At 41.5% G+C, this 22881-nt stretch overlaps 3 protein-coding genes across 3 annotated transcripts in view; 2 read left to right on the forward strand and 1 right to left on the reverse strand.

Annotated features, from left to right (window-relative positions):
* The window catches only part of LOC107631143 (RNA cytidine acetyltransferase 1), a 568507-nt gene that overhangs the window by 507542 nt on the left and 38084 nt on the right, over positions 1 to 22881 (forward strand). The window lies entirely within an intron of this gene.
* Positions 1196 to 2201, forward strand: LOC148572409 (uncharacterized). Its single transcript, XM_088508051.1, has 2 exons — positions 1196 to 1511; positions 1665 to 2201. Exons 1-2 carry the CDS (start codon positions 1196 to 1198, stop codon positions 2078 to 2080), a joined length of 732 nt encoding a protein of 243 aa, XP_088364177.1. The 3' UTR covers positions 2081 to 2201.
* SAMC1 (S-adenosylmethionine carrier 1) lies at positions 11465 to 16873 on the reverse strand. Its single transcript, XM_088508049.1, has 14 exons — positions 16736 to 16873; positions 16054 to 16169; positions 15810 to 15883; positions 15430 to 15531; positions 14690 to 14772; positions 14187 to 14263; positions 13621 to 13711; positions 13135 to 13188; positions 12928 to 13023; positions 12729 to 12818; positions 12595 to 12646; positions 12320 to 12381; positions 12047 to 12127; positions 11465 to 11831 (listed from the first exon to the last, which is right to left on the reverse strand). Exons 3-14 carry the CDS (start codon positions 15868 to 15870, stop codon positions 11700 to 11702), a joined length of 981 nt encoding a protein of 326 aa, XP_088364175.1. The 5' UTR covers positions 15871 to 15883; positions 16054 to 16169; positions 16736 to 16873; the 3' UTR covers positions 11465 to 11699.

Here is a 22881-nt window from a genome sequence, read left to right on the forward strand (position 1 = left end):
AAAACCCTAGATTATAAATAGATAACTACTATAAAGATATTTTTATATGGAAAAAAAATTAATTTTGATGCTCTGGTCGTGAGCGCCGTTGTTGGCGCGATCGTGATTGGAGCATGCCCCCTATGCGCGAGCAGGTTACACTGCTTCGAGATGGTGCTGTTTGTCGTCTCATTCTTACGCCTGCAATTAAATGCATTTATGACTGATTTGAAAGTGGGAAGGGAAAGGTCTGTTTTGCCCCTGACTTTTGTGCTTCTCCAAGGTAGTTACTCATTCGTTTTTGTTTTTCTTCCCTTTTCCTACCGTTTCCTTTCATTGCTGCCAAACTATCCTTGCCCTGTATCTTCTGCTTCCCTTCGAACTTTCTGGATTGCATTGGTCTGCTTCCTGCAATCGCCTTCCTTTCAATTTTCCTGCTACTCCTTTGCAAGCAATTTCTCTGGTAAGTACGTCCTTTTTTGCTGAACATTTTCGTTTATTCGGATTAGATATCAGATGATTTCCATTGCTTCTGCTTCTTGCGTGTTGAGTAGTGCTTAGGCTTGTGCGTGTAGCTTTTCATACTGTCATTAGCTAGGTTTTAGAGGGGGTTGCCATTTAGGTTTCTGGTAGTTTGGGCTTCATTTTGACTGCAGATAGGCCTTACTGTGGGGCTTAGCGTTAGTTCTAGCTTTCCCGACTTCCCGACTTGGTAGTCTGACTGTGTGGTTCTCCCACTGTAGGTATGGCGCAACTTCCCCTTCCGAGATCCCCCCATTGACAGATATGACTGGGTTGTTTCGGACGTGAAGAGTACGCCTTCGCAAATGACACTAGAGGAGTTAACGGACTTCCGCCTCCGTGACCAGCTATGCGGGGGTGGTGACGAGGAGGGACGCTACGAAGTATTCGTCCCTGCCGACCACGAACGCCTCTGCCAGCTCAACCTCAACACCCCCCGAATTGCCGACTGGTTGTGGGTGTACAAAGCGATGTTCACCGTCTTGGGGGTCCACCTGCCCTTCTCTCCTTTTCAAATGGCCCTTTTAAACCGATGCGACGTGACTCCATCGCAGCTGTATCCGAATAGTTGGGCTACTATTCGGTGCTTCGAAATGGTTTGCGAGTACCTCGAGTTGCCGGCCTCCGTTGAGGTGTTCTTGTGGTTGTTTGCTTTGACGAACCCTTCAAGGAGGGTAGGCACAAGAAGGGATTCATGTCTTTCCGGACTGCTCAAGGGAGACGAATCTTCGGCACTTTCGAGGATTCGTTTCATGGCTTTAAAGATAAGTTCTTCAAAGTCCGACCTGCCGAGGGAGTGCATCTTTTTTGGTTAACCTTGGAGGGTGAGCGGCAGATCCCGACCTACTGGAGCTTCGGGGCCGGATCCAATGCTTTTACAAAAATAACCTATAAGGGTCTGACTTGGCGGGACAAGAACATTGCTGACGTGTTGCTGACCATTTTTAACAAGAACAATATTAACCCTCACCTTCTAATGGGTGATTGGGAGATGGGCAGAGGATATATAGGTGAGTGGTCGTCTGGGTTTGTTGTCGTGCTGCCGCTTCTCTACTCTTCTTCTCCCCTTTTTTCTTTTTTTTTTACATATATATATATATATATATATATATATATATATATATATATATATTATTGAGCTAACGGGTTGTTGTGTATTGCAGTGGACATGGCTGCCGGACATACTGGACTGGAAGATTTGATGTCCCAGTTCCTCCCTAGTCATAGTGAGGATAGTTCTGCCACTCCATCTGCCGAGCAACCGTCCTCCCCTACTGCTGAAGCAGAATCAGCCTCCCCACCACCGAAATCTGCCGGGGCAATTGTTACAACTAGTCAAAGTAGCAGTGCAGTGGTGCCTCCTGAGGTGGAGCCGGCTAACGAGGGTCCAAATGTCGTGGTAGTCGACAACCCTCGTAAGCGGAAGCCGTCCCCAGTCCTGAGGGATCCCTTACTGTTATGGAGAAGAACTTTGACATTGGGGGTTTCATTGATTCGTAGCTCATGCCCGGCACTGAGGAGTTTTTCCATGACGGGAACCTGGGCGCTCAGGCCAGGTGGATCTACCGATGCATGCTAAGGGCCGCCATTATTGCTAGGAGGGCAGAACCTATCTTGACTCAGGCCGGAGCTTTGGACGGAAGGTATCGTCAGTCCCTTCGAGAGGTTGAGCAGTTGAAGTCAGAGGTTGGGATCTTAAAGCAGAAGCTTGCTGACTCAGAAGGGAAGCTAAAGACCTCCGATGAAGCAGTTGCCCGTCTTACCAAACGAGAAATGAAGTTGGAGTCCGAGCTCAACTCTGCTCGTGGCGAGACCTCTGCAGCCCAGACCAAGATTACTACCTTGGAGGCCAAGCTTGAGGAGGCAGCTAAGTCGATTAAGAGTGCCAGGGATGAGGTAGCTGGACTGAAAGGAAAGGTCGCCGGCCTGGAGAAGAAAAACAAGGATACAGTGAAGAAGGCTAGGGAGGTGATTAATGGGACCGAGGAGGCGATTAAAGCCCATGTCAAATTGCTTTCTGCCGACTTCGACACTTCTGCCATTGGAGCCTTCAAGACTATCCGGGACAGTCAGATCGTCAACATCTCGAAGAAATGATATTCCTTTATGCTATCTTGTTTTGACTTATAATAGTTTGCGTAGACTTTTGAACTTTGTAGTAAGTTTAATGAACTTGTGTAGTTTCTAATGAACTTGTTGACCATTTTGTCAGTAGCTAATGAATCCTTTCCTTACCGTTTATTGGTAATTAACAACTCGCTTACTTTAACGTGTTTGCTTATCGTTTTGTTGGTAATTAATGACTTATTTACCACCTTGGTTTGGTAATTTAGCTAATTGCTTACCGTTTGCTTTGTCGATAATAATTGGGAGTAATTACCCGTGGTTGAATGGCCCTCACGGGGTGATCAATCCCGTAAGGCCGCGAACGTAGTAGACCAGTGTGTTGGCAAGTAAGTAAAGTAAAGAGAGAGTAGTGAAGAAGGAGGAATTTGTTAAGCAGATAGCAAAAATTAACAACTTGCAATGATTTACTGGCAATATCTTTACATAAAGTAAAATGGCAATAATTTCAGGGCGAGATATTACTGAATCGGCAGGACTAGTGGTCGCTCTGGTCTCTATGGGTAGAACCTTGTTAAATTTTCCGCGTTCCACGTTCGGAGTACCTCCTTCCCATCTAGACGTTCTAACTTGTATGCTCCGTCGCCGAGCACTTCTTTCACTCTGTACGGCCTTTCCCAGTTAGCCGCCAACTTCCCTTTCCACGGGGTGGGGAGCCCTACGTCGTTACGTCGTAACACCAGGTCGTCTGGCTCAAATCTCCTTCTTAGTACCTTGGCGTTGTAGCGAAGTGCCACTCTTTGCTTCAGCGCCGTTTTCGACAAGTGTGCCATTTTCCTGGTTTCATCGACCAGGTCTTTTTCCACAGCCTCTTCTACTCCACCCAGGAGTAGCCATGGGCTCGGCTCTCCGATCTCCACGGGGATTACTGCCTCGACCCCGTAGGTAAGTCGGAAAGGTGTTTCCCCGGTAGAGGATTGAGGCGTTGTTCTATACGACCATAGGGCCGATGCCAGTTTGTCTGCCCACGCTCCCTTCCTTTGGTCGAGTCGCTTTTTCAAACCTTGGAGGATGACTTTATTTGCAGCTTCGGCTTGGTCGTTGGTCTGGGGGTGTTCTACCGACGAGAACCTTTGTTTTACTCCCAAACCGGCAAGGAACTCCTTGAATTTCTTGTCCACAAACTGTGTCCCGTTGTCTGATATCACGGACTCTGGGATTCCAAACCTGGAAATTATTTGTCTCCTTACGAATTTTCGGTAGTTAGCTTATGAGATGCTGGCCAATGGTTCTGCTTCAATCCACTTGTGTAATAATCAATAGCCACAATTAGGTATTTGACCTGTCCAGGGCCAACTGGGAAGGGACTCAGGAGGTCGATCTCCCATTGGCTGAAAGGCCGGGAAGCCGTTAGCACGCTGAGTTCGGATGCTGGCGCCTTGTGAAAATTTGCGTTTTCTTGGAACTTCTTGCATCTCTTGATGAATTCCTGGGCGTCAGCCATCATCGTGGGCAATTAATAACCGGATCTGACGAGCTTTCGAGCCAGAGCCTTCCCTCCTATGTGATGGCCGCAACAACCCTCGTGGACCTCCCTGAGGACGTAGTCCGTCTGGTCGGATCGTAAGCACTTCAATAGGGGTTGACTCAACCCTCTCTTAAACAATTGGCCTTGCACTATTGTGTATTTGGTTGCTTCCCTTCTCAATTCCTTTGATTTCCTATGGTCGCCAGGGAGTTTTCCACTTTCCAGGAATTCGGTGATGGGATCGATCCACGAAGGATCGACGTCTACACGAGTCGCGCACAGGGCGACTGTTGGTTCTTTTACCAAGCCTTGAATTAAGAAACAGTTTCCCGTTCCCGGCTTTGTGCTTGCCAATTTAGATAGGAGGTCGGCGCCCGTGTTCCTTTTCCTTGGGACATGCTGCACCACGACTGCTTCGAAGTCCTTACTCAAGTTTTAAACCTTTTTCAGGTATTTTTTCAGCAGGGGTCCTTGGCCTGATACATCTCGTTGATCTGGGAGGTGACGACCTGAGAGTCACTGTTTACTTCCACCCTTGTCACCCCCACTTCCTTTGACAATAGCAGGCCGCCGACAAGGGCCTCGTATTCCACCTGGTTATTGGAGACCGGAAACTCAAACTTGATAGATTGTTCGTACACCATCCCGACGGGCTCTCGAGAATTATCCCTCCTCCTCCAGACGTTTGGTTAGAGGCTCCGTCAACGTGGAGCTTCCACCGTGTTCATGGGGCTTCGTGAGGATCTCCCGTGACCTCCATGAGGAAGTCGGCCATGGCTTGGGCCTTGATCGCATGTCTCGGCTCGTACTGCAAGTCGTACTGGGATAGCTCAATTGCCCAGGTCATCATCCGCCCCGCCAGGTCGGGTTTTTGCAAGACTTGACGTATTGATTGGTCCGTCCTAACGACGATACGATGACTATGGAAGTACTGTCGTAACCTTCTGGATGAGGTTAGCAGCACATACGCCAACTTCTCCAACTTACTATATCTTAGCTCCGCACCCTGAAGTGTTTTGCTAATAAAATACACTGGCTGTTGGGTCCTCCCTTCTTCTCGTATCAAGACGGCCGCCAAGGCCTCATCGGTTACGGCTAGGTACAGATATAGTGCTTCAGAGTCCTTGGGTTTCCCGAAAACAGGAGGTGCCGGCATTATTCTCTTGAAATGGTGAAAAGCCTCCTCACATGCTGGGGTCCATTCTCAGGTTGAAGAATGGGAGTGCCTTTGCTGCCGATGCACCGAGAAAATGTGACAGGGCAGTAAGCCTTCCGGCTAAATTTTGTACGTCCTTGACGCAACCCGGGCTATTCATTTGCAGGATTGCTTTACATTTCTCTGGGTTGGCTTCCACTCCTCTTTGGGTTATCATGAAGCCCAAGAACTTCCCGGCTTCCATGGCGAAGGCGCACTTGAGAGGGTTAAGCCTCATGTTGTGCCGCCGAAAAGATGCGAACACGGTCTTCAGATCACTGATGAGGTCTTCGGCCTGAGTGGTCTTCACCAAGATGTCGTCTATGTACACTTCCACCGTCTTGCCGATAAGACTGCTAAATACCTTGTCCATCAACCTTTGATATGTAGCTCCTGCGTTTTTCAGTCCGAAAGGCATCACCTTATAGCAGTATGTACCCCTTGGCGTTATGAACGCCATTTTCTCCTCGTCTGGCCGGTGCATCGGAATCTGGTTGTAGCCAGAGTATGCGTCCATGAAACTCAGAAACCGATACCCCGCAGCCGCGTCTACAAGAGCATCAATATTAGGGAGGGAGAAAGAATCCTTGGGGCATGCCTTGTTGAGATCAGAATAGTCCACGCACATCCTCCACTTTTCATTGGCTTTCTTGACTAGAACTACGTTCGACAGCCAGGTCGAGTAGTCCAGTTCTCGGATGAACCCTGCTTCTACCAAGCTGGCGGTTTGTCTGGCCACCTCGTCAACCCTTTCTTGGGACATTTTCCTCCTTCTCTGTGCCACCGGTTTAGTTTCTGCCTTCACGGCCAGATGGTATGACATGAATTGGGGGTCAATTCCTGCCATGTCGGCTGGTGTCCAGGCAAACAGATCGCCGTTTGCTCAAATCATTTCCACCAGTGGTTCTTTCAAGTCATGAGGGAGGTTTCTGTTCACGAAGGTGAACTTTTCTTCCGAGTCGCTGACCCTGAACTTCTCGAGGTCTCCTTCAGGTTCTGGCCTGGGCTTGTCGTCGACCCTAGCGTCTAGATCAGCTAGGAAGACCCCAGATGCCTCTTTGAACTTCTTTCTTAGGGAGAGACTGGCGTTGTCGCATGTGACCGCCGTTTCCAAATCTCCCCTGATGGATCCAATCGACCCATCATCAGCAACAAACTTCATCATCAGTAGTTTGGTACAAATCACTGCTCCGAACTCATTGATGGTTTTCCTTCCCAAGATGAGGTTGTAGGCCGTGGAGTCCCTTAGAACAACGAACTCCGCCATTACCGACCTCTTCCCTCGACCTCCTCCTATGGAAACTGGTAGGGAGACTATTCCATCAGGCTTGATAAAGTTATCACCTAAGCCGACCACACCGTGTTGGTGGGTTCTTAGGTCGGTGTCTCGAAGGCCCAGAGCATCAAACGATGTTCGAATCGGCTCTGGTGTCTACGAGGATTCGCCTGACCAGATCAGTTCTCACCCTTGCTGTGATCACCATAGGAGGGTTCTCCGGCAAGTCGTCGAACCATTGGTCCTCTGGTCCGAATGACATTGACGAGACTCTCCTGAAGGAAGGCGCGGGACTAGACGATGACACAACCAAGACTTTGGCATCTTTCCTGCATGCCGACTTCGACCTGGGAGCGATGTCTCTCCCGACTACGACGTTCAAAATGGTGAGGCCGCGCTCATTGTCCTCCTCGTGCTCTTGCCTTGGTCTCATGGCGCGGCTCCAGTCGTCGCCAGATCGGTCACGATCCCGCCTCATGGGTTCTCTTATAAGGTGAGAGAACTCTGCCAGCTTACCTTCCCAAATCACCTGCTCCAGAGCATCCTTCAAATCGAAACAATCTTGGGTCTTGTGGCCGAAGTCCTTGTGGTAATCGCAGTAAAGGTTTTTGTTCCCTCTAGTTCTGTCCTTAAATTGTCGGGGATTCGACAGGATGCCTTTGTCGGCTATTTGCTGGTACATCTCGATGATCGGGGCTGTCAGAGGAGTGTAGTTAGTAAACTTCCCTACTCGGGAGAACGGCTTGAAGGCTTTAGCTGGCCCTCCATCCTTTGAGTGTTCCTTAGACCTTTTCCCGTTACCGGGATGACGAGCAGGGTTATAGGCGGGCTGCCGCTTGTTGGCTGCCACGACTTGGCTAACCTCTTCGTCATTGCTATACTCCCTAGCCACATTTTGGATTTCTTGCATCGTCCACACGGGCTTGGTGGTAAGGTGCTTCCTGAAATTCTCGTTCAGCAACCCGTTCGTCAAGCATAAACTGGCCACCAAGTCGGTTAGGTCGTCAATCTCCAAGCATTCATCATTGAACCTATCCAGGTACTTCCTGATTAGTTCCCCGCTTCTCTGCGTCACCCCTAGCAAGTTGATCGGGTGCTTAGCTTTAGCAATACGCGTGGTAAACTGAGCTAGGAATGCGTGGGTTATGTCCACAAAAGTTGTCACGGAGCTTTGGAGGAGAGTGTTGAACCAGTGGATTGCCGGCCCTGCTAAGCTCACGGGGAAGGCTCGACACCTCACTTCATCACCCACACCTTTCAGATTCATCCTGGCCTCAAAGGCCGTTAGATGTTCTTGGGTATCTTGGGTGCCGTCATATCACATGTTCGTTGGCTTATCGAAATGCTTCGGAAGCCGGACCTCAAGAATAGAGTGGTGGAACGGGGTTGCCCCCATGATCACAGGGCGTCGTGGCGTTCTCCTTGGTCTCTCTCTGCTATTCTCTCGGTTTTCCTTCTCAGTGTGTCTCGCCAGAGGCCGGGTGTAGATTATAGGGTCTTGCCATCTCCTTGGCACCTCTCTACTTTCCCCTTGGCTTTCTGGATCGGACCAGTAGGTCGGTGTGCCTCTAGAGCAGTCTCTTCGGGGGCTTCTCCCTCTGGTATCCCTCCTCCCTTGAGGGGATGGGGAACGATGTTGTCTCGGGGCAGGCTGGTAGTGCTCTCTGCTCGCTAGCTCCCGTTCCAGGTTCTGCACCCTGTGGCACAGCTCCTGCATTATTCGAGGGTAGTCGCTCCCTGTCCTTCCGAAGGGACGCCTTTCTCGAAAGCGGGAGGGAGGCTCTCCTCGCCAAGGGGGGATCTTGTGCGCTCACGAGAGGAAGCCAAAGAGGCTACCCCACTGGCTCGGGGAACCACTTCCTCCCTGTGTGGCTCGCCTCCATCATCTCCTTCCATAGGACCTAATAGGAAATCCATTTACGCCAGGTCCCCACAGACGGTGCCAAATGTTCGGAGACTCGGGTACCAAATGGGTCGGATGGACGAAGAGGGTGAGCGAGGGGGAGCCTGGTCTACATTGATGGTGAACGGATGTATCTCCCGGACTGTGGTATAGGAGAGTGGAATGCTAGACCTCGCGACCTCACGAGCAGTTGTGTTGGAGAAGGGGGAGCCACCTGCAAAAAGGACTCCGACGCCAAGTCAAAGACCGTACAGATGGCAATAAAGTAAAAGGGGTTATGACGTACCGTGGGGGAGGGGTAGGACCCTCCCCATATATACCCTGTCAGTAGGGTGGGTACCACAAGGACAGATCCACCTTCCAGGAAGCTTCCTTGCCCCAGTTGTCATATGGCTGGCTGTTGGGGAGTAGGTGGCCGGGTCGGTTTCCCGGTTCGGGTCCGACGGCCTTGCTAGGCCGACCGCCCGGGTCGGGGCGTTGTGCCCATTGGACCGGACCGAAACATTATTTTATGATTCATTTATCATGTTCATTAATAATAAAAAACAAAAACAATAACGAATTAGATCTTTTATTAATCGTAATAATTTTTTTGACGATCCTAATTGATTAAAATTTTATCTTTGATCCGTTACATCTGTATAGGGTTGTGAAATCATGTTTCTTAGAAAATCAATCGATTGGATTCACAAAACAATCGATTGAATTTAAGGTTTCTCATAATTCAATCGATTGGAATTGACACGCAATCGATTGAATTTTGCAAGACATGTGGGCTTTTTCTTATTCAATTGATTGTTCGTGTTACCCAATCGATTGAAGTCTTCAAAGCAATATGAGGTCTCACAATTCAATCGATTGGTTGTGTTACCCAATCGATTGACTTACGCTATTAGAATGATATATCAAAATTTAATCGATTGGTATGATAATATAATCGATTGAAATTTTTACGTGATTAATGGTATTTTCGAATTCAATGATATGGTAATACAATCGATTGAAATGTGTCGTGAATAAGGTTTTTTCTGCATTCAATCGATTGATATCCCTTGTTTTTTTAAATATAATAATTCCATCTCTACATAACCTCTCTTCTCTCTTTAAATCCAGAAAACTTCTCTCTTCATCTTTTTCAATCTCATCAACACCCACTCCAAATTACATACGTATTATTAATCCTCGTTCAAATCCCTACAAAATCCACTGAACCATGGCCAGACTAGTTGTTAATCCGACTACATACATATTATTAATCTATCTTAATAATTTTTGGAATATGATTGAAATGATTTATGGCGGATATTGGTTCGGTGGATTTTGTAGGAATTTGAACGAGGATTAATAATATGTAGTTTGGAGTGGATGTTGATGAGATTGGGGAAGATGAAGAGAGAAGTTTTCTAGATTTAGAGAGAAGAGAGGTTATGCAGAAATGGAGTTGTTATATTTATAAAAAAAAAGGAGGGATCGATTGAATGCAGAAAAAACCTTATTCACGACATATTTCAATCGATTGTATTATCAGATCAATCGATTGAATTCGAAAATACCACTAATCATGTAAAAACTTCAATTGATTATATTATCATACTAATCGATTAAATTTTGATATATCATTCTAATAGCGTAAGTCAATCGATTGGGTAACACAACCAATCGATTGAATTGTGAGACCTCATATTGTTTGAAAACTTCAATCGATTGGGTAACACAAATAATCGATTGAATAAGAAAAAGCCCACATGTCTTGCAAACTTCAATCGATTGAATAAAAAAAGCCCACATGTCTTGCAAAATTTAATTTATGAATCCAATCGACTGATTTTCTAAAAAACATGATTTCAACCTTATACAGATGTAACAAATCAAAGATAAAATTTTATAAGATTAGGATAGCCAAAAAGATTATTACAATTAATGGAAGATCTAATTCGTTATTGTTTTTGTTTTTTATTATTAATGAACATGATAAATGAATGATAAAATAATAATTTATAAAATAAAAAATAGATTTTATAATTAAATAATATATAAAGGATTAATTTGTAACTAAAATTAGATAAGAAGTATTTAATAGTTATTAAAAAATTTAAAAAATATATTTTGTTGTGGGACCATTTAATGGTCCAAACGTTATGTGACTATCGAATTCTTTATCCTGTATCCAAGAATTGATTATATGACTATAAAACACTTTACATAGTCGGTGTATCAAAATTAAACAGGGACAACTTAATATCAGTTAAACTCCTTAACTAAAGTACTTAATATCATTTATGTCAACGCCTTTATTTGTAAACAGTGACAATTGCGACCGGCATCCAGCAGGGTAGCAACTAGCACCAAACAAATGGCGACCCACACCGTGTTGCCACCTTAACGTTCTCCCAAGTTTTGAAACCATCATCTCCCTCCTTTCCCTGCCCCAAAGCCCTATTCCTTCCAAATCATTGTCTACCCATTCCTTCCAGAGACATCTACCTCTTCGGTGACTAGCATTGATGGCACGTGACTAAGGTTTACGGTTTGGTTGGTACTAGTGGCTGGTTTGAGTATGATCCAAGAACTGGGGTATAGGAAAAAGATGAGAATGAATTGGGGCTGGTAATGATGCAGTATTTGCTGGGTGGGCTTTTGTATTCTCTGAATGATGGGAAAGCCGGAAAGGTGACAAAGGGAGGCAAGTGTGAGTGGAAGCAAGTTAAAGGATTGGACAAGATTTCGTTTTGGGAAATGGCGGTCACCCCCATAGCTTGTAGTTACAGCGATGCGAAGTTGTTTCTAGTTCTGAGAAAACACGCCTGAGAATGAGAGAGATGCGATCACGTTCCCAAGAACAACGAAGTTGGTGAATTTTAGGGTACGCTTTGTTGGTCACACACCAGAGCCTCACCTTCCCACAGGATATTTTTCACTTTTCAGTTAAATTGTGTAGTTTACTCCTTCCTCCTGCTTAAGATTGAAAAACACCCAAATCTTTTTTGAACGATATCATACTGCAGTATTGTACCTCGTTGGCTAGTTTTCTTAATTTTGATACTCCCGTAAACAAGTTACTTGTTACACAAGACTTTGTTATAAGTTTCTTTCAGTGGAGGCCTTACACTAACTATCCAAACGAAACTGTAATCTTATTCCTATGGCTTAAAATTGAGAGGGAATATAACAAAAATTATATCAAATTACACATGAAAAATGGCACCGAGAAAAGTGGAGCTGCGACAATCTCTTATTCAACCTTTTCTGGCTGAGACTCTGAAGGTGTAGGACGCCTCTCAGCCAGAAAACGTTTTGTACCCTCAAGAACACCAAAGAATATCGAACCACCGATCCCTATCCACAGTACTCGAGGCCCAACACCCTGTAGTGAATCAGGTTAAAATTAATAAGAAAAAAAAACAACTTGAAAGCACATTACAAAGCATTGAAAATTGAAGATTTTTCCATTGCAATATGGCAATAGCTTTCTGAACCTGCTCTGAGCAGTTAAGGTACAGTTCATAATTTGGTGAGAATTTGGACCATGCTAAAAGTTACCACTCAAGCTGGTGTGTCCAAGAAAGCAAAAATCCATACCTTCAAAAGTGCACTAGGTCCTTCTTCCTTGATAATTGTTTGAACACAATCTACGATTCCATTATATTGGTTTGTAGATCCCTTTAGGAGGAAAATGAGAACTTTGTTAATGGATTGATAATTGAAACTGGATATTCTTACTGATTTGCATGCGGATTACAGTACATAACATGGAATCTTCTGCATATGGCGTTATACGAGTCTCATGTGAAAACGAGATTGAAAAGGAAGAATACAGCAAAAGAAAAGTAGTAGGAAATAGGATTATTTAACCTGAACCATTAATCTTGTCTTGATGACATCAAGGGGAGTTGTTATAGCTCCAGTTAGTGCACCTAGAAAAACAAGATTGTTAATCACATTTTAACACTGGCATAATGCTTTAAGTGCTACTGTGCTAGCAGCAATCACACACCTTAAGAGGTTAATTAAGAGAGTGGGGATCTATGTTGTGCTACAAGCCTACAACTTAGTATGTGTACACGTGTGTGTGTGTATATATATATATATAGGAGTAGTCTTCTGATGTCATATAAATATTTAATTACCTGCAAATGCACCAATAATTGCATTTTCTGGATCATTCAAATTTCTTCGGGCCTAAAAATGGAGTGGCAGTCACATCCTCCATCAAGAAATACAGTGCAACAAAACATATAACTATAGAGCTTGAGAAATTTACCGCAGCCATATAACCCATCCTAATCTGCTCATAGATGCAAAACTGAATAGCATCAAAGGGCAAATCCCGCAATAAAAAAGATCCATACCCCTGGGTTTCAAAGATCAATGTCAAAGAAAGATTTTAGCATACAATCACACATGGAAAATAGGATTGTCAAATGTTTCTCAAAAGGAAGACATAGTGAGGAGTTTCATACAGCATAAAGTCCTTTAAAACCTTCCTTAGCAGCAATGAAGCGGACAGCACCAGCAGCTGAAGTAAACTGTCCAGTTTGCATTCGTTGCTTAACAACCTGAGAAGCATTAAAGAAGATGAAATCGTTCAGATAAAAAGTCTTACAAGTTGTCCAGCAAAACAGTTTTCAACCATGAAATATCATTCTTACAAATTAGAACTAATTTACCTCTGTTGGAACGCGAATCAGTGAAGCAGCAATGCCCCCTATGGCACCTGCAGTCTAATAAAATTTAAAAGCCCTGTGAGAGTTTTGTTTTACCTCGACAAAAGAAACATATCACAAAGAACTTATCATCAAGAAATGCATGTTCCAGCAATATTGCCCCTAATGGAACCTGCAGTCTAATGAAATTTACGAGTATCTTGAAAGATTTTTTACCCCCTATCCAAGGACTTTACATCAAGAAAAGTATGTCCCCACAACAAAAAAATGATACCATAGCATCAACTGTTGTACATAAGTCAATCACAACTGGCCAAATTTCAAACTTGAAGTTAATGTACTTGGTACTTGGCTTGTTTTAAAGCTAGCTTAACATATTTATTGAAACATTTTGAGCATGATACTTAAAAAATTGGTAACGTGTTTAAACAACGTAAATCTTCATATGCCTATATTTTCAGATCAAGGTTTATGTAGGTAATATCTTACCAGATGAGCAAAAGCACTCAGGTTTTCAGGAAACATCCTCAACAGTTTCTGCTTCATAGGCTCATAAACTCCAACAAATAAAGCTGATGCCCTAAAACATTTAAAAGCAACACCAAGGTGTTAAAGAAAAAATTTATGAATTCATACCTTGATAAGTAGACAACAAAAAATCTTGAAAGCTAAGTGAAAAATTGAATGATATCACAGTTTACTGGCAATGCTTATTTGAATCCATGTCTCTACTAAAAGGACTCTTATATGCAACTGAGTCATAAAAAGAATTGTAGAGAAAGACATAACTGAAAATGAGCTTCTGCAGTTAGAATTTAGAATTTACAAACTTCCCTTGTTTTTGTAGCTTATATAGAAAGCACCTTCATGAAAAATGCCAGTGTATTAAGCTAGGCCACTAAGCACTAATTGGTTGAATCATCATCAATGGAAATGAACATAAGCACCCAATGACTATCCAAGTGTTTTCAAAGATGATTAGAATTCTAAGATTGTCTAGTCAACATAGAAAACCTATAATGTTTGAAACATCATGCTATCCATGAGGTTCTCACGGTAAGACACCAGCAAGGTTCCCTGCCAATCCAGAATAAAGTCCCTTCAGTATTAGTTTTTCTCCTCCCCGAGCGGCCTGGATTGGAGGAGAGCATCATCAGTATGGTAATGTCAAATGGGAATATTCTGTTTGCTATTAAAAAAAGAATCATTATTTGTTGGCAATATATTTCTGTGGTCACTAACTTAAAGGATCACATTATAAAAAGAAACATAAAAATGGCATCAGGAGCATACATAGGTCACACATATTAAGAATAGATGATTGGATATCGATCATTGCGACTAGATCAATTGCATCCTAGGAAAAACTTATTACAGCGTTGCCTTTTTCTTTTTTTCTATCTTTAATAAATAGATAAATAATTGCAATGCTTTACAGAAGAATCTAGCGTAGCTGGTACTATAGGGATATTTTATGGTTGGATCAGTATTGCACATTGTAAAAATCAACACACAAGCCACGATCTTTGTTGTAAATTGTTTCACCATGGAAACCTACCTGCAAACGTGTTTTTATAGTGTCAATTGGGTATAAAGCTGTTTCAACTACGACTCCGGCTGTACCTCCTGCTATAACGCCCTCTGCAAAATATATTAGGCTCATCAAATAGATTCAATTTTAATAAACTCACCTGGATCATACATTGCCTGCCAACTTAAAAGATAAAACACTACTCCTTACTCCAGTCCTTCACGTCATATATATAGATCAGGGGATATCATATCAACCTTCTATGTAAAGTCGGTCTAATGGTAATCAACAATTGTGAAGTTTTGGCACTCCCTTAACAAGTTAATAATGCTCCCTCACTCGTACGAACAAGAAGAAGCGGCAGTGTTTATCAATGCAATAAAATCATTTTTGTTCCCCAGTTGTCTATGTTTCACACTCTTTCTATAATATGTGGCATTTATGGTGCTAAATTAAATTTTTCTATCTAAATCACCCAGATATGTGAATAAAACTTAACTATTGGAAGTTTAACTTCTCAGAGTTCAAGCCACCACGTATAAATGGTGGACAATAAATAAAGTTGACGTATCCATTTTGTGCAAACTTACAGTTGCACTTACACATAAAATTAGGACATGAAATACCAGTAGTGTTGCAAACAATGCCCAATTATACTTTGCTAAAATCAAACGATAAAACGGATATGATTTATTTGCTAGGAACAACAAAGGAGGCCTTCATTTATTAACTCTTTTTGATAATACCAAAGGAGGTATTGTAGTTACCAAATAAAGTGCGTAAGAAATCAAATGGCTTCTCCTCTCCCATGCTAACTGAAGCAAAAGGATTTCTCAGCTGCACGTTCTGTTTTCTCTTAGTGCAACCACCTGGAAAACCAAATTAGCGGTTCAAACAAGAAAGCAGAGCGAACTATGCAACACAACTATATAAGCAGAGCGCACTATGCAACACCACTATGTCAATATTGCATCACATTTTTCTTTTCTAAAGAAAGAACCCTTCTACACCAAGTGACCCATAAGAAATATGAATTTCAATCAGCATGAACCTATAATCGCATAAGCGCAATTAGGCATGCCCCTTGTTAGATTCACATCCAGACAGATACAAAATTGTAAATTACGGCAAAATGTGCTGTTGTTACCTGATGATGATGTGAAAGAGTGTTGCACCATAAGAAGAGAGACGGTAGAAGGACCCATCATCAAGGTCCAACGACTAAGCAATTAGCAAAACTAAACGTAATTAGCTTACCAAACAAATTAACGATTGTGTAAACTGTTTGAAGCTTATAGTAAATTGAAAGAAATTATACACTCCAATTATGCAGAGAGAGAGAGAGAGAGAGAGAGAGAGAGAGAGAGAGAGAGAGAGAGAGAGAGGTTTACCAGTGCAATAGAATGCAGGTGAAGTGAAGTGATGAAGGTAACGGATAAACGGAGGAAGAAGCGTGGAAAATAGGAGGTTTATGAGTTTTTACCAAGTTGCCCTCGTAAACTTAGAGCTGTCATGCCGAATTAAGTTGTAAGTGGCATGAAATATTAGGTACACAAATTTTAAGATTTGTAAGTTGCTAATCTTGGTTGCTTTTGGAGGGTGCTAGTTAGACTGCCATCGTTAGAGAGATTGAGATTGAGATTGAGATTGAGATTGAGAGTTAGCATAAGATGTATAGAATTAAGTTGTGTCTCAATATTTTATTTAATTTAAAATAAAGATAGAGATTCAAATAAATAAAATAATTAAATAATCCTACTAATTAAAAAGGAAAAAATTAAAATAAAATTTTAATTCCTAACTCAATCCAATTCCGATATCCCTTTTTCCAAAATTAGTCTCTGCTTGCTTTTTGTTTAAATTTATACTGAACACAAAATTTCAAATCACAACCAATTTTATTAATTTCATCTTGAAAATTTAACATAGAAACACTAAATATTCAACATTGACAGCAACGCTTGTGCTAAAGTTTTAGACTTGTGTTAGAAATCATAATTAGACCTTTTGAATATATTATTATGCATTTCCGAAAACAAAAATGCTCCAATGGAGGAAGAGTCAATCGCCGACCTTTACGTTTAGCCTCACTTTTTTCTATGCCTCCACTAAGCTTGAATCTTCTACGGTAGATTTGTTGAAAATTGATCTCGCAAGGTCGAAGAGAGAAAGCAAGTGTACTGTTCGAGTGATGGCAGGAGAAGAGGGCGTCGTCGCAAGCAGAGAGAGCGAGAGGTAGTCGCGGTTGGAGGAAGGAGGAGAAAAGGGAGGTGACGACGTCGCCCGTGAGAAAAGGAGGAGTCGTGCTCACCACCTTCGTTGCTGTGCTCGCCGGAAAAAACGATGCTAGAAGAGAAGAAGGCTGCAAGCCTGCAACAGATAACATGAGAGAGTAGGTGCAGGATGAGGTGAGGAAAGGTTAGAGATGGGAAAATGGTGGAAGGGGTAGATTGGGAATAATAAAAATTGAATGAGAATATTTTAAGAATAAAATATGGATTAACGTTTAAATTCGTCCCTAAAAGATTACGCGATCTTCATTTTCGTCTTTGAATGATTTTTTTAATCAAATTAGTTCCTGAAAGATAAATTGTTAGTCAAATTAGTCCTTCCGTCAATTGGATGATGACGTGTCACGTTAAGTGTCATGTGGCATGATGACGTGACACGCCACATGATAGGTCAGTAATACGTGGCACGTCATGTGATAGGTCAGTGACACGTGGCATCACTTGACATATAAAAAAGTTTTTTATTAGTCAAACGGGCCTGCTACACATACAAGCTTACAAGTTTACAAGTTGGCCCAGCCCAAATACAACTCACGCGCATGATGAGAGATTGAATGGAGCGTAACATTCACGCGCTCGCCACTCAAACGGTTACGTACGCTACGAGCCTACGAGTAATGGCAGACTCTTCCACTTCTTCCACTTCTCAAAGAAATTCGAAGACAAAGCAACCCTTCCATTTTTGAGCGAAAATCGAAAATCAAAATATAGAACTCGTCGCTAACCTTCGAAACCTCCATCAACACACCATCAAAATCTCCATAAAGAATCTCCAGCGAAAACAAAGCAAGAATACTCAAGGTGCGTTACATTACGAACTAGGTTTTACTTTTCTTCTACGTTGTTGTTCTAGGGTTTACTGTTATTCTTCCTTCTTTGTTACACTGTTCTTCTACGTTGTTGTTCTAGGTTCTCCTGTTATTCTTGTTGTTCTAGATCTTCTGGTAACTGATTTTTGGGGGTATATTCCGTAGATTGGGGGTGTATATTGCTTGACCTTGTAATGTTGCTTGATATTGAAGCATGTTTGAGTGATACCTGACTGATATATATGGATGTATCTGAATCATATCTATGGGTGTATCTCACTGTTATCAATGGGTGTATCTGACTCATATATATGGGTGTATCTTACTGATGTCTTTGGGTGTATTTTTCATTTCAGAGAAAATGACAGCAAGAAACCAAACAAAAGACCTTAAGTGTGCTACACATCTCCTAAGTGATAAATTCAGAAACATGACTGAGGAGAAGAAGACGATTGTGAGGGATCTAGGATTCGGTGGGTTGATGCACATCCCACCACTAAGGGTGCATCACCAACTATTAAGGGAGCTGGCAAACAACTTCAAACTTGGGGAGAACAGATTGGAAACAGGATATGGTTCTTTCAAAATAACCCCAAGAAAGATAGGTCATGCGCTTGGCATCAATGCAACAGGTAACTAGCTCAAAATTATAGGTGTATATTAAGTTGATGCTTGAGTGTATTTAAGGTTGATGCTTGGGTGTATTTGAACCGACTTTGATACTTTGTTGTTTTACTTTTTGTAGGAAAACTGTTTCCTCAGAAAGTCGAGTATAAGAAACTTTCTGAGGATGACAAAATAATTTTTAGAAGATTCCAGGGTAAGACCCTCAAAAGTCTTACCGATGAGATGATGGATATCGGCGTTGGTAACGAAGAGGAACGCCTAATGTTCAAGAGGATTTTCATCCTCTATATACAGATGGCGTTCCTTTTGCCAACGACAATAAACAAAATCTCGCCTGTGCACCTGGCCCCAATTTTTGAGATGGACGACATCTCGGAGCGAAACTGGGGGGCCATGTTTTGACCTTCATCGTCAAGGGCATCACAGACTACAAGGAGAAAAAGAAGAAGGCAATTGATGGCTGCCTCTTTGCCCTGATGATAATATACTTTCATCTTTCAGAAAACAAAGGCAAGAAGAGGGCTGAAAGACCACCAAAACCATGGATTGCCAACTGGAGTAAGGAGCAGTTGGTCGAAAGAATGAATGCAGAAACAGAGGAAATTTTGGTAAGTTGAACATAATATGTTGGGTGTATATTTATTTATCTGAATGCTGCTAAATAAATTATCTGATGTTTCAGGGGATTGTAAACATGGCGCAAACAAAAAAATAGAGAAAATGAAAAAAAAAAAGAGAAAAAGAAAAAAAACAAGAAATAAAAAAAACAAAAAAAAGAAATGCAAATTCAACATCCTCTTTGGAGAAAGAAACAACTACTAACAGTGACAGTTCTACCTCTGAGTCTGAGACTCAAGAAGACTCAGAGGATTCAGCAAAAAAACACCCCAGCAAAAAGGGGAAAAAGTAAGTACCATACTTGTGTGTAATTTCTTTTTCGAGTTGGGTGTATTTTTTGAAAACATTTGGGTGTATTTTGTTGATCAAGTTGGGTGTATGTAGTTTATTATGTTGGGTGTATTTCGTTTGCTGCGTTGGGTGTATATTGTCCATTTAGTTGGGTGTGTCTTGTGCATTCATTTGGGTGTATTTTATATCTTTAGTATATTCTAAATAATGATTGTTTGCCTTACAGAATGGACTCCAGAAAAAGAAAGAAGAGTCAAGAGGAGTCAGATTCTGATTCAGAATCTAAATCTGAATCAAGTGATGAGTAATATTCTGAAATTATTACTCCTTTCTTTTGGCTTCATTATAAAGATTTCATGTATTAACTGAAGTGTCTCTTATTAACTTATAGAAGCGAAAAATCATCACCGGCGGAGAAGGAAAAGAAAAAGAAAAAGACAAAAACAACACCAAAAAAGTAAGCACTTCTTTGGATAAATATTCTGTGATAAAATTACTTTTTTATTTCTGATTCATACTTTTTTTTCCACCCAGAACACAATCAAAAAAGAAAAAAGTTGTTGTTGAGCATTCATCCCTGAAGAAGATCAATACTTTGATGGGTATAGTACCTCGTTAGCTATATTACCGTCTATCATCGTAATTATTTTTGTTAACATCTTCTTTTATGAATGTAGTGAGACATATAAAATATCAAGTGAAGAACTAGATGAATTGCTAAGGGGAAACGTTGAAAAATCTGCTGCAGAGGGGTATGTCTTGTTGGGGTGTCTATTTCAGATTTTGGTGTGTTTTCTTTGCTAATAATTGTTTCTTGTTTCGCAGGGAAAACCAAGCTGACCTGCGATCGACAGAAGGTCGCTATGTCTCCTCTGAAACGTAAGAAGCTTTATTTAATAAAATCTTGTTATCATGATTTGGGTGTATTTTGTGGAACTATTTGGGTGTATTTTGTTGATCAAGTTGGGTGTATGTTGTTTATTAAGTTGGGATATTTCGTTTGTTGTGTTGGGTGTATATTGTCCATTCGATTGGTTGTATCTTGTCCATTCATTTGGGTGTATTTTGTACCTGTATCTTATTTTGTCTGAATAACATGAAATCTGTTTAGAATACCGGCTGTGAACTTGGGAAGTGATGACCCTTCCTCTCAAGGACGCACAGAACAGAGTAGTGTAAACCAGCCGTCAGAGAGCATGTAATTTCTCTTTCAGATAACCGTTACTTTTGTTCTTCTATTAACTTCTACTTCTAATTCTATATATATATTTTTTTAGAAAAAAAAGCCCTTTATTATTTTATTCAAGAAAAAAAAAGGCAGGAAAAAAAAGCAAAAACTGCAAGTATGTAAGTTCTCAAAAAATAAAGTCTGTCTTCTTTTTGAATTGTTCGGGTGTATATTTTGACTTTCTTTGGGTGTATTTTAGGTTGAGTCCGACTGATTCGAATATGATGGTTGTGAGGGAACAGACACCGTCGGATGCGCTTGCAATGTGAGTTTTCCAAGAATATTTCAACCTTATAACCTTATTATTTTCAAAGGTGTTGTTAACCTTTCATTTTTCTTCTTGTTTAGAGTCTCGATTCAAGTTTTTGTGCCGGCGTCCCAAACAACCACTGTGCCGGAACTTCAAGAAACACCTGAGACAGATTTTGAACCAACCCCTCCGCTACAGATTGAAGGAACTACAGAAACGTAAGAAATAGTATTGGGTGTATATTTGTTTAGAGTTTGGGTGTATATTTGCTAACAGTTTGGGTGTATATTGTTCCTGGTTAGTTTTTTTTTACGCCATTATTAATTTTGTGTAACTGTGCAGCACTCCTGAACCCCACCAACAACTTCAAGAAACCACACCCACGCTTCCCCCAGCTCCATCTAAAATGTAAGTTCATCAGACTAAAATCAATTTTTAATTATCATCCGTATATTCTTACTCTTATAATACGTTATACATGATGACGCAGTCATCTAGCCGAAGAAGACGTTGCTGCCCTGATGATGATGGCACGGACAGCATCCTATGTTCCTAAAACAGATCCAGTGCCATCATTCAGCCTTGGCTTGACTGATTCAAGCCAGGAGGGAACGTCAACGCAGGAGACAGAAAGGGCAAAATCTCCAGAAACTGCAAATTTGCTAGAACAATTAGACGATTTGGTACAAAAAATAGCAAGCAGTGCGGCGAAAGAAAAAAGTAAAAGTCCACAAATTCAAAGGGAGACTGGGGGAGAAAGTTCTGGGAAGTTTGAAACTCCTGAGGGAATAAATCAGATTACGGATGATATAAAAGAAAAGTGCTACATCTGGGGAACACGACTGAAGACTTACGCAGATGGCAGTACTGACGAGTATGACCACATCTGCACTCTAATGGCGCAAGATAATTACATTTTATTTAGAATGCACCTTGCATCCCTCCAGGCAGAAAGTTATATAGAATCTGAGGTAATATTAGAATAACATTAATGTTTTACACCAAAGTTTACTACAATGTTTATTAACGTAAATTGATTTCGGCATATATTTCTAGATTGTATTTGCCATGTGCCACATCCTCAACCGGAAAAATGATAAAAAATTTCAAGAACAAGTATACTGTCTGCCTCCCGATATTGTGATAAGTTGTGTAGTCATTTGGGTGTATTTAAAGAATTCACTTGGGTGTATTTTCAGTATTTCATTTTTTGTTTCACAATTGTTGCAGAGCATGGCCCTTTCGAAGCACCCAAAGGGGGAATTCATATCGCCGAAAACCAATAAAGAATTCAGGGTGGAAGAATACCCGAGTTTTATTCCCTTCATAGATGCAAAAAAAATAACTTCTCATCCATATGTAAGTTTTCATTTGCTAAATTTGTTAGTACCGTTCTTTACTTATATGCTAAATAAAATAACACACTGTTGAAATGTGACAATCCTTCAGATTTTGGCACCTGTTTGCTACTCGGGCCATTGGTGGTTATGGGTGATTGATACAACAAAGCGGAGATGTCGTATACTTGACCCGCTACACAAGAAAGCTCCAAGCGATGAGAGAAAGCAGCTTAATAAATTTACTGTAAGTTGCCTTTGTGTTCTTTACTTTAATAGATAGGTCTATTTCAGTTCAATATCAGGTGTATGTATGTTTTGCTTTGGGTGTAATTATGTTCTCTTTTGGGTGTAATTTCTTTGTCGGGTTGGGTGTATTTTGTGGAACCATTTGCCTTTGTATCTTGTGCATTCATTTGGGTGTATGTTGTTGATCAAGTTGGGTGTATTTCGTTAGTTATGTTGGGTTTATATTATCCATTCAGTTGGTTGTATCTTGTGCATTCATTCGGGTGTATTACTGATTTGTTTTGGTATTTAAGGCATATGTATTTTCAAGATTGAGAGCATATGCTGGCGGGGAACCTCTGCAGAAAGACGAGAAGGAGAAGGAAATTAAAGCATCATATGTTAAAATATCAGACCAAAAATCAAGGTATAAATTTGTGACTCTGAACATTAAACTTTTCTAAATGAGATTTGTAATTTATTTTCTTCGTTTTTAGCTATGACTGAGGTATCTACGTTATGAAGTGGCTTGAGTTAATT

This window comes from Arachis ipaensis, chromosome B3 (assembly GCF_059453495.1).
Source record: "Arachis ipaensis isolate K30076 ecotype BB chromosome B3, ASM5945349v1, whole genome shotgun sequence".
NCBI classification, from domain to species: domain Eukaryota; kingdom Viridiplantae; phylum Streptophyta; class Magnoliopsida; order Fabales; family Fabaceae; genus Arachis; species Arachis ipaensis.

Bases quoted from the DNA above. Each gene is read 5' to 3' on its own strand.
- LOC148572409 (XM_088508051.1), top strand. From the start codon at position 1,196: ATGTCTTTCCGGACTGCTCAAGGGAGACGAATCTTCGGCACTTTCGAG. The intron at 1,512-1,664 runs GTGAGTGGTCGT...TGTGTATTGCAG, and splicing joins GATGGGCAGAGGATATATAG to TGGACATGGCTGCCGGACAT.
- SAMC1 (XM_088508049.1), bottom strand. From the start codon at position 15,870: ATGATGGGTCCTTCTACCGTCTCTCTTCTTATGGTGCAACACTCTTTC. The intron at 12,647-12,728 runs GTAAATTTCTCA...CTCCATTTTTAG, and splicing joins GGATGGGTTATATGGCTGCG to GCCCGAAGAAATTTGAATGA. The intron at 12,128-12,319 runs GTTAAATAATCC...TTCCTCCTAAAG, and splicing joins AGACAAGATTAATGGTTCAG to GGATCTACAAACCAATATAA.